At 40.8% G+C, this 12,222-nt stretch overlaps 1 protein-coding gene across 1 annotated transcript; it reads left to right on the forward strand.

Annotated features, from left to right (window-relative positions):
• The first annotated feature begins 3,886 nt into the window (after nt 1–3,886).
• On the forward strand, nt 3,887–11,589 carry LOC133926658 (benzaldehyde dehydrogenase, mitochondrial-like). The gene is made up of 11 exons (XM_062372677.1): nt 3,887–4,161; nt 5,978–6,115; nt 7,990–8,132; nt 8,218–8,371; nt 8,467–8,696; nt 9,405–9,494; nt 9,581–9,754; nt 9,842–9,979; nt 10,612–10,749; nt 10,839–10,900; nt 11,029–11,589. The coding sequence occupies exons 1-11, from the start codon at nt 4,053–4,055 to the stop codon at nt 11,300–11,302; spliced, it is 1,650 nt and encodes a 549-aa protein (XP_062228661.1). The 5' UTR covers nt 3,887–4,052; the 3' UTR covers nt 11,303–11,589.
• Nucleotides 11,590–12,222: the final 633 nt, after the last annotated feature.

Genomic DNA, 12,222 nt, shown 5'->3' on the forward strand with positions numbered 1-12,222 from the left:
ATTTTTACTACATAAAGCATAGTATAAATAAACTAATAAAGTGATTTCACTAATTTTGGAGGTGTGAGGAGTCAGTCATGAATTAATCTAGTCGCAACATATTTATATAATCATGCATGTTACGATAACTAATCCATGCGTTCATGTACTTTTAAAAGACATAGGATCATGTAAGAGGACTAAGAAAATTAGTTTCATGATTCTTGGATTAGCAAAGAGTAAACTATGTATTTAACTTGGTTTAACAAATACATTTTCTCGCTGAAAATTTTCAACTTTTTTATGAATATAAATATTTTTATCATGTAGATCATGTTATAAGGAAACAAAAAAATTGTTTCACTTGATTTAAAGCTCAGATGAATTAGTAATTGATTTTACAAGATTGAATCAATTTTTAGGTTTTTTTAACTTTACTGAAAATTGAGAAAATTGTTCAATAAATCGAAAAAACCGAACGGTTACCGACAATACGGAAAATTCGAGAAAACCGCTCGATAAATCAAGAAAATCGCTCGATAACCGGTCGAATGGGAAATCTAGTATTTTTTTTTGTCTAAATTTCAAATTTTAACAAACCGAATTTTGAGCGGTTATCACGATAACCACATATTTTTTATTACCGCTAGGAGCCATTACCTTTTCAAAAATAATAAGTAAAATTCTGATTCACGAGCCAGTACATCGATATCAAGATAAAATCATATGGTCTGTATAAGCAGTGTTTTTAATGCAAGTGCTGTGCGTTAGGCGCGCTCGAGTACATGATGACATCAGGTATTATTTTTGCGAGATAAAATTATAATTATTAATTAAAAAGTTCCATCTGACACTGACTACAATACTGCATTTGTCCTGTGTACTCATCAAAAAGTTCCAAAACTGCAGCAGCGAAAGGTGCCACCGATGGGGCACCAACTCTATGATCAGTTGTTCACACTACAAATAAAGGCACTTGTGTAGTACTACTACTACTCTTTTGGTTCTGTTCGTTATTCTACCATTAAAGAGATGACACATAAGCACTAAGACAAGGCCTTTATGCTTTATAATATGGCTCACGAACCCTTTACAAACCACACGTATATTGGTGGGGGGGGGGGGAATCTCGAATGGATTCCACTAAATACTGATTTATGGACTCCTCCAAAATACTATCATGACAAGCCCAAAATGCCGATTTTTGAAGAAATATTTCACAAATACAGAGCCTCTTATCATCATCGGTTCAAAAACTGCTTTACTATTGATTTTCAAATCGGCTGTGATTAAACAACAATGATAATCGTGTTACCATAATCGGTTTGAGAACTGACAGTATCACTACCGATTCATGGTATAAACCACTCGTGATAACCTAACTATCACTGCCGGTTCAAACATGAACCGACAGTGATAATCCTCTTCAAATCTGGCTATTGTCAACAATAGCATACATCACATATTCAAAAAATAGCACATATACACAAGCATATATACATACACAATTCATTACAGGTCTTTTAGCTCGACATATTTCATTCACAAATCATGTATACATACACAATTTATATGTCATTCACAACAATTTTACATAAAGTTTGGAATAAGAATCTACAAGAACGATAAGTAATTTAAGCTCTATTGCTATCTAAAGTTGTCAAATTAGGCAAATGATAATAGTAAATTTAAATGAATGGTGAAAACACAAGCATCTTGAAATGAATGTGTTTTCTACCACTCATTTAGATCATTTTATTGTCACAATTTTGAACAGGGGCGGTGACGATTTTGGCAACAGGAAAAGATGAGCTTAAGGGGAGTGAGATGGGGAGCAGGTCGATCCGGTGTTGCCTTGGTGGGTGACGGGGACGATGGTGAGGTCGACGATGGGAGAAGATGGACACGATGGTAGAGACAATTGAAGTGGAGATTGTGACCAATATTATGGACGGGACTGAGACGGGGAACGAAGTGGCAGAGATATTTATAGAAAGACGTCTTATCACTGCTGGTTCAAAAACGGCTCAATCATTAATATGTCGATTGAGCTTATGAATCGGTAGTGATAAAGAAGTATCACTGCCAGTCTATGGCACTAACGATTGGTGATGTATCATCACCGATTTATGTTATAAATCAGCGGTGATAAATAAGTATTAATGTCGGTCTATAACACCAACCAGCAATGATAATGAGTATCACTGTCAGTTCTTAACAACTGACTAATTGATCGGCCGTTAGAGCTTATGAATTGACAATGATATTTTTATCACTGTTGGTTATTTTTAGACCAACAATGAAAAGGAGGTACGGATAACTCATTCTGCATTAGTGTTTAAAAGATATGCCGAGAGAAAGAAAATGCTTATCTCAATCCTTTGTGGAAGCCTAACATAGGTTTTAGACCTCGCTATTTGTTATGTTCCGAAGATATGTAGGGAATTAGCATGTTTTATAAGATCCATTTGAGTCGCTTTTTACAATATAAACACCAAAAGCAATTTACATTGCTTAGAATCATTGCACCAAGTTGTAAAATACCATCTCATCCCATGTGTCACAAACAAGCAAGACCAGGCCTCACACGTCATTCTCGTGCTATATGATATTTTCCAATTCATACATATTTACAATTGCGATGAAAATTTCTAATTTTGATATGAAATAAAATCCTGCATATAGTGGCTAGTAAGCCACAATCCATAAATGTTACGAAAATAGGACAAAGGGAAAAGTACCAACGGTAGTTTATTTTGTTTAGGTGAAACATCAGTTGGTGTTACTGAAAAATCCTCCTGACCAATTTACCATAATATCAGTCTTCACGTTATCTCTTCTAGAAATTAGTTCCAATATATATACACTGACACTCAATTATCTCAAGGGAAGAAAAGGACCATGTTGAATTTTCATTAGATGAAACATCATCATGTGAGCTCAGTTGGTTAAGATCTTTATAGTGAATTCTACCTATCCAGATTTAAGTTCTAGATTTGATATGAGTGCTCATGTTTCTTTTAAAATTAAATCTCAAATAAAAATAATACATGCACTTCCAGTGGCTTGACAAGCACTCACGTAAAATCCCTCCCTGTCCAACCCATATAAAACTCCTAAATCCCATCCAATAACCCAGAGTCACTCTTAATAAATATCAATTACCTGTTAAAACTGACATATAGACCGATCTAAGTCTATATAACTAGTTCTAGATAACAAATTGGCTGTCAATCTATCTTAAGAGTGAAAAATCTGCAAATCTCGGGCAACCCACACCCTATCTCCCTTGCATGTAGGCCCCACATCCATCCCACCACAATATCCACCCATATATACAAAAACGCCCTCGTTTTTCCACCCAAAGTCCAAATCCCAGGCATATTAAAAGCCGGAGGATACCACTCGCTTTCCTCCCAAAACAAGGCCATATCCGGTAGGCAAAGAGGAGGCAGTGGCAGCCATTACTCCTCACTCGCATGTAGAGGTCTAAGTTCTTATTTGATCAGTTGGGTTTCTATTAGTCTCGTTCTCCGTTGAGGTAAAATAAGATGGGACACTGGTCAGGTCAAGACAAGACAGGGCTAGGCAATTATTAGAGTCGGACGGGAGCAGGTTAAGTTCTGTTTCGTAAGTATATGTAACATATACGTTTAACAGGTTTATTATTTTTTATAATAAAATTTTTAGTAAATTAATATATGTATAGAATTATTGTCATATTATGTTAGGTCTAATAAATTTTAGATGTAATTTTTTATTAATTTATATGTTGTAGTAGATATTATTTTCTAATTAAATTTAATCAAGAGTTTTATAATTTTAATCAAAACGGAGTAGGAAAGGGAAAAAAAATTCCATCCAATCTTAAATCAAAACTGGACTAGGCTGAGCGGTGGACATAGGCGGGTGGAATCAAAACCCGTCCCCACGTGCTCCATCTATATCTCTACTCCCACCAGTCAGGCGACCACCACTGCTGGCGACGCCTTCAAGTACGAGCGAACATCTCCTTCCATTACTGAGCTGCGGATCTTCAGAGGGTTCGATTCGGCGGGCGCAATAAATACTCCATGGCCGCTGCAACACGGAGGGCCGCCTCCTCCCTGGTCTCCCGCTGCCTCCTCGCCAGGGCCTCTGCCGGTGCGCCGCCCGCTGTCCCCTCTGCGCTCCGCAGGCCAGGTATTGAATTGATTGCTCCGTGCTTCTTGGACCTGCGTCCCTGCTCCTGTTGAGCTCGTAGTAATATGAATTCTTTAATCTTTCCTTATCTTGTGACTTGTGACTTTGTGAGCGTTCCCTGTTTTGTGTTCGTAACAAAGTTTTCATTTTTTCACCCTGGGTTCTTGATCTTGGTTTGGTTAGTGCGTAAAAGGCGCCATCTTTTGCTAATATCACCGTTTGCGCCCCCGGCTTTTTTTTCGTTTCAAGGGATTTGGATGCTGTGTCGTGCACCTTTTCTCGCTGAATTTTGGATCTGGGCAGACATGATGATCTGAATTCCAGGGTGTTTTGTGGTGTCGTTGTGTAAAGGTGCCTACTTCTGCTGCACCTTTCTAAATCCCTTTTGATAATTGTCAGTTAAGTTTATTTCCTTTTGTCCAATTCTTTTTGTTATCTGTTTAATTATTGGTTTATAGCTGACTGCTGATGGAAAAGCTCAATCTGGTAGATTTCCTTCTTTTCAATATGAAAAATACGATTTGTTACCTGTAATTTCTGTGGAATCAGGTCTTCTAAATGATATCATCTCGCGCTCTATGTGTACCGTACCAACCCTCACCTCTTGGAAAATTCGTCCTTTCAACTTCCATCAAACGTTGCTTTCCTCCGCTGTCTTCTTCTGTATCCTCAGCTAATATGGACAGACTTTATGGAAGATTTCCGGGCTTGCCCTCGCCCTTACGTCTCTGAATGTGTGGCTTCTTGGCTTTGTGCGTCATCAGTGAGTCACAGAGTGAACAGCAGTTTGGGCTTTTGTCTTTGGTGCGCTCCGGAGATAAGATTTCTCCGGGAGATGATAAGACGCCAATTTTTCCTCCAGTCCTTATCGGTATAGTGGAAAATCAGAGGTTTTGGTTTTCCACAGTTTTGTTTGCTACTGTACTCCTTCGGAATTCTACATATTGCAAAAATTCATGATCCATTTAGTTCAGGATATCTTGGTAATTTTCTAGGCAACCGGATTGTAATGAAAATTTTGTTTCATAGTGTTGCGTGACCATCACTGCACCTGGACGGCACCGCGTCCTTGACAGAGAATCTGACGGTAAAAGGCACGTACAGTACATGGCTAGTTGAATTGATCATGATATCTGCAGATCTGCACTATTGGGAGGACATAATCCTGCAATTTTAAATGAGTTTTCTTGATAACTAGATACTGCATGCTTGAAATTGACCAGTGAACGGATAAAATATAGAAGCTTATGCACAACTCCTGTAAATTTGATTTCCGAAATATGGACAAATGGGAAACAAAAGATGTCATTTTCAATCTGTCGCTTTTTGCAACATTGACATTTCGCTCTGTGCCAAATCTGATTGAACAAAGATAATCGACATAATGATGTTTTTGTGAACAGCCAACCTCCACTAGTTGTACAGAATCTAAATTCCCAAAATAGTGGTACCTTCAGTCAACTTGTTGCTTTAATCATTGTCGTATGGCAAATTTCTGAATTCTCATTCTGAATTTGAAGAACAAATTCACCACGTATGTGAAATATTTCTATAAAATTCTACTAATAATTTTCCTAAATAACAAGAAGATTGCACATACAATGGACATTTGTCTCAGTATGCCATGGTTAGGGACATCTGCGATTTGTTGGCACTTGACACCAGATTTGACCTGAACAACCCTTTTTAGCCTTCTGTAGATTCATACCTCATTGAATATACTTGTTTCTTAGAAATTTGCGCTCTTTTTTGAGTCTTCACATTTATGAGCAAAGTTCTATCATGTCTGACCACAGTGCACGAATTCTGCCTGCAGATGGGAGTCGTGGACTGTTGCCAGGGATCCTTCAGAGGTTTAGCACTGCAGCAGCAGCAGAGGAGCCCATCTCGCCCCCAGTTCAAGTGAACTACACAAAGCTCCTCATCAATGGCAACTTTGTTGATTCCGCATCTGGTATGTTACTTCAGTTTTATTCTCCTTAGCGAATTACATTTCTTCAGCTGATCAATATCAGCTCAACTAGTAATGAGACATCTTAAAAAAAACTAGTACTAATGTGGCTGGTCCCATAACCAGTTTGCTTGGTTCTCCATGAGCCCTATAGGCCTATAAACTGGAAAAATCTGTCATGGATTTTGTTTCTTATTAGGAAAAAATATACATAACCCTCTGAACTATCCACTAATGTATTCTTAAAACCCTGCACTACAAAACTAGGTATTGTAAACCTTAAACTTTGCGAAATCATTTACTTAACCCCCTAACTTGGATTCTGAGGCTGTTTTTGCCTTGCTGGCGTCCACGTTGGCACTAGTTTTGCCACACACATGCCGAGCAGCGCGCCACCACCAGATCTGTCGAGCCCAAGCTTGATTCCAATGAGCCAAGAGCAGATCTGCCCAGGTTGAAGATTAAGGAGCACGGGAGGAGTTCGTTTGAAGCATCTCCGGGCATGTGCGCATGCTTCTCCACCGTTTCAAGTAGCGTGCCGTCGCCTTCCACGGTTCCGGCAAGCCCCATCCGTCCTCACCATCACGAAGCCTTGCTGCAGCTCCCCTCTTCCATCCACGGGCACGGTGAGCATGGCGTCGACATTCAATACAAGGAAGGCACCAACAGGTAGAGCACGATGCAAGGAATCCTCATTTGCTACTCTCTGACGGTGAGCTGGCCGGAAAATTATCAACAACAAGCATGAAGCACAGCGGCTCTTGGAGCTCAGCCGCGGATCGCGCCGATGTCAGGCTGCAAGGGATCCGAGGCACGCATAAGCATTCAGAGGACCTAGGGAGGCTCACTGTACTGCGATTTGGCGTGATGGGGCTTGGGTTATGTCGGTTGATGATGAGCGGTGGAGGTCTCGACTGGAGTTGGGAAGAAGGGGGTCGGTATGACGGATCTGGTGGGGATTTGATGGGAATCCGGCTCGATTCGATGGGAACGACCCTGGGCTACCCTTCTCCGTGCTTTGAGGGACTTGGCTGGGGTGGATTTGAGCTCGAGGCATTGAATTTTTGGCGGCGACGCGCTGCTGCAGTGGGGAGGGAGCTCAGCTTGCTCTCTGCTCTAGTGTGAGAAAGGAGAGGAAGCAAGGGGAGCAGAGAGGGGAGACCGGAGGGATAAGGTGGCTTGGCTCGCCGGGCATGATTGGCCGGTGTGTGCAGCACCTAGGCATTGGTGGCCACGTAGACGATCACTCTGTCCAAGCCGAATGGGAAGAAGAACAGTGGCTAACAGGTGGGCTCCCTCCCCACTGCAGTAGTACCAGCGTGGCAAAACCAATGCCAGCGAGGCGAAAACAGCCTTAGAAACCAGGTTAGGGGGTTAACTAAACGATTTTACAAAGTTTAAGGTCCACAATACCTAGTTTTGGGAAAAAGGGTTTTAAGTATACACCAGTCGATAGTTCAGAGGGTTATACAGACTTTTTCCTTCTTATTATCTCCTTATAATGACAAGTGCAAAAGAAGAGCGGAGAAAATGCCACATCTTCTGAAATGTTTTGTGCTGATATGCATCAGATGAGCCAAAATGCATATTATTGTTTAGAGTACAAACCCACTAAAACTTTAGATTATTATCCTTTAGCAACTAGGCTTCACCATTAAACTTCTACGAATTCTCTCCTTTGTAGTTTAAGCTCCACCATAACCTTTTTTATATATATGTTAAATTAAATAGTTGTACATACATATATTTGTCCAATATGACCTATTTGTAAAACCAAGCATATACTTGTCAAATATCTCCTTTGATGTTTATTCTAGTTTCTCATGTTGATGATAAGTGAAACTCACCATTCACAATGTGCATGTCCATCTCATCAGGCAAGACCTTCCCAACTCTGGACCCTCGTACCGGGGAGGTGATTGCTCATGTGGCTGAAGGTGACTCAGAGGACATTAACCGTGCAGTCGATGCTGCCCGCAAGGCGTTTGATGAAGGGCCATGGCCAAAGATGACTGCCTATGTAAACACTCAGCTTGAGATTGGTTTCTGTTGTGTCAGTATGGTCCTGATCCATGCTTACAGATGGTCGGAATTTATCTATGCAGGAGAGGTCTTGTGTTCTTCTGCGATTTGCTGATTTGATTGAGAAGCACAATGATGAGATTGCTGCTTTGGAGACATGGGACAACGGGAAGCCTTATGAGCAATCTGCTCACATTGAAGTGCCAATGGTGGCCCGTCTTATGCGTTACTATGCTGGTGAGTGACTTTCTTTTGATATCAACAGAGGAAAGTGGTCCAGAACATACTTACATACATGTTTAATGGGTTCCATTTCTTCTGAATGTCTGCAGGTTGGGCAGATAAGATCCATGGGCTCATTGTGCCTGCTGATGGCCCTCACCATGTACAGGTGCTGCATGAGCCGATCGGTGTCGCAGGTCAGATCATCCCGTGGAACTTCCCACTTTTGATGTTTTCCTGGAAAGTTGGCCCTGCTTTGGCATGTGGCAACACTGTTGTGCTCAAGACTGCTGAACAAACTCCTCTATCAGCTTTGTATATCTCCAAGTTGTTGCACGAGGTTGGTATGATTCAACTGACAACTTTTTACCCTGGGGACAGAGGCCTTTGATTCATCTCCAAGTTGTTAGAAGATGCCTTGATTAGTTGAACACATGTTTTTTTTTCTAGTACGTTAATTATTTTGAAGACCATCCTAAGAGCCGAATGATTCAGGTTTCAGTGCATTGATCGAATTGCTCCTTCAGTTCTTTGTTAGTGTAATCATCAGTTTAGCCTTGTCTCACAACATATATAGGATACAGAGATAGATGAAACTTTCTCGAATTCTGCACATTAATTTGATCTATATTAATATAAACAGCTTGGGAGATTAAAGGCATCTTATTTACTATTGAGGACTAGAAAATCCCCCGATAATCCGTTCAAATAAAAAATACTAAAAATTCTCTCATAATAAAGAGAAAAAGGAAAATATCGTGCTGCTATTTGGGCTGCGGTTGATTATAAAGGTGCAGAACTGTAGATTAATCTGATTAGGCGATTAGGTATTAGAGCTATGACAGTTGTATTCTAAATACAACTAGTACATTTTGAATCATAGCCGTTACAATTGTATAAAAAGTTACAAAATGCATTTCTAAATCTGGGCAGCTGCATGGGCAAAACGCCAAAACAGCTAGGTATTATAATCTAAAAGAAATTATGCTTTTATAAAGGCTGCATATTTTTTTGGATCAGAACTGATCATATCTACATGCTTACATAGGCTGGACTCCCCGAGGGTGTCCTGAATGTGGTATCTGGTTTTGGTCCTACTGCTGGTGCTGCTCTTGCTAGTCACATGGATGTTGATAAGGTAAAGCTTATGCTTATAATTCTTTTTTTTAGGATGGCCAACAAAAACTATGCAGTATGAGTAAACATATATTTCTTTCTATATAGCTTGCATTCACTGGATCAACCGATACTGGCAAAATTGTTCTTGAGTTGGCTGCAAGGAGTAATCTTAAGCCAGTGACACTGGAGTTAGGAGGCAAATCGCCTTTTATTGTCATGGACGATGCTAATATTGACCATGCTGTTCAGCTTGCGCATTTTGCGCTGTTCTTTAACCAGGTACTTCCTGATATTATGTCAATAGGCATGGTGTTTGTGTTCTCAGTGTTTATTTTTGCCTAAATGTTTTCCCTTTGGATTTGTTAGGGGCAATGCTGCTGTGCTGGGTCTCGCACATTTGTACATGAGCGTGTCTATGATGAATTTGTAGAGAAGTCCAAAGCTTGTGCTTTGAATCGTGTAGTTGGCGATCCATTCAAGAAAGGTGTTGTACAGGGACCTCAGGTACATATTGTTCCCTACTGAGCGTGTTTGATCATTATTTGGTCCCAGCAACAATGACTTCGCCAGTAATTCATGCTACAGAAGTTTTTTTTAGAGTGAAACAGTAGGATCGTCTCCTACTGGTTATATATTAATAGATAAGAAGTTTTGGAAGTTTCACATTTCTTTCATAAAGTAATCACATTGCCAATCAGTCATACAACAGAACTCACACAAGATTCACATTTCATCCAATGAGCAATCACATTGCAAAGTGGGAAACTTTCGCAGATTGAGATAGTTGGAGCTGGCACATGTTCCTGAGCACTTATATGGACGGCCAAAAAAAGTTGGGAGCCCAAGATATAAAAAAGGTAGAAACAAAGTATTAGGGAGTTGTTCCCAAAGAGAAAATAGGAGGGGGGGGGGGGGCAACAAAATAACTTGCGGCGTGGGTTAAACTTGACTTAGCTGCGGCGTGAGGGGGAGAAAGACTTAACTTGGTAAATAAAATAAAAAGTAATCACAATAAAATGCGAGAGTTTTACATTTCATATTGAAAGCTTAATACATTGGTGATTGCATTCACTATTATATTCAAGATTTGTGCACATTTTGGACGGGTGATAACTTGTAAATTTGTTCCTTTCTAGATTGACAATGATCAATTCAACAAGATATTGCGCTACATCAGGTCAGGTGTTGACAATGGAGCTACCCTCGTGACAGGTGGTGATAGGTTGGGTGACAAAGGTTTCTACATCCAGCCAACGGTTTTCTCTGATGTGCAGGTAGGCTTTCGCTGCATCCAAGTGTATTAATGAAAAAATCTCCTACCTGTTGCAAGATATGCTTAATGTTCATGATACGGTTGTTACAGGATGACATGAAGATTGCTCAAGAGGAGATATTTGGGCCTGTTCAGTCGATCCTCAAGTTCAAGTGAGTTACACTCTTGTTGAAATGTCTTTTTTTTTCTTCCTGAAATTCTGTACAGAAACCAAGTAACCAAGAATAATAGCGAAACTTTAAGCAACTTTTGGATTACAATCCTTTCTCTGTGTCAACAGTGATCTCAACGAGGTCATCAAGAGGGCAAACGCAAGCCGCTACGGATTGGCTGCTGGCGTTTTCACCAACAACTTGGACACGGCCAACACCCTGACACGCGCGCTCAAAGTTGGGACTGTCTGGGTGAACTGCTTCGACGTCTTCGACGCGGCAATCCCCTTCGGTGGCTACAAGATGAGCGGCATTGGGAGGGAGAAGGGCATCGACAGCCTGAAGAACTACCTGCAGATCAAGGCCGTGGTCACCCCTCTGAAGAACGCCGCGTGGTTGTGAACGCGGCATATATGATCCGCTCGGCATGGATTGCAGATGGCCATTCCTTTCAACGCCTGGGAACAGTGTGAAAATGGTAATAGCCGGATGCGATAATGAAGAAGAAGATGAAGAACAACTCTAATAAGCTTTTCCCTAGCCTGGGTTGTTAATTTTTCCTATAAGCCTTGTGGTTGGTGCCCATCTTGTGTAATTTTTTCCTTTTTCCCTTTTCTGGGGAGATAAGACCGATATATTGTAGCAACGGATTTTTCTGTTCATCATGAAAAAGCACCTGTTCGAAGTAACTGCCAGTGTCCAGCATCGTTTCATTTGCCCATAATGCAAGTGATATTATGGCATAATGCAAGTGGCTGCACCTTGGAGTAGCTCTGCAACCAACAAGCAGATCCCAATTCCAACTGGGCTTGCTGGACTTGCAAGCACAAGGAATCAGAACAGAAGGCCTGCCCTGAACAGAAGGCCTGCCCTGGGCTACTACTTACTATACGAAGGACAAACCTGCAAACGCGCGGGAACTGATTCTGTGATCAAAACGACGACCTGCCTGCATAAATACACCATGTGCTCCAGTTTTTTTCAGGGAAACTAAAGTCTATTTTGTTCTGCGAAAGCTACGGCCTCATCAGTTGCCTTCGTTGATACTACTAGCAGTATTTTCGCATTCAGTAGATGCTGCTGGGTGCTGGCATGAAATGGCAGCATTAATTAACACCTCAAAATGTTATTGAAAGGTGGAGTCGTAAAGCTCTTCATACAGGTACAGTCATGCCCCAATATAAAACTGGCATCTAATGACATATCTAATGACATGCGTACCCTAGCGTTAAACTTAAGCAGCTGCAATACAAGCTTCCAAAGGAAGCTTGAGCCAAATGCAGGCTACTAGTGTGTGAGTATATGACGACTGTTGGAGATTT

Source organism: Phragmites australis, chromosome 8, assembly GCF_958298935.1.
Source record: "Phragmites australis chromosome 8, lpPhrAust1.1, whole genome shotgun sequence".
NCBI classification, from domain to species: Eukaryota; Viridiplantae; Streptophyta; class Magnoliopsida; order Poales; family Poaceae; genus Phragmites; species Phragmites australis.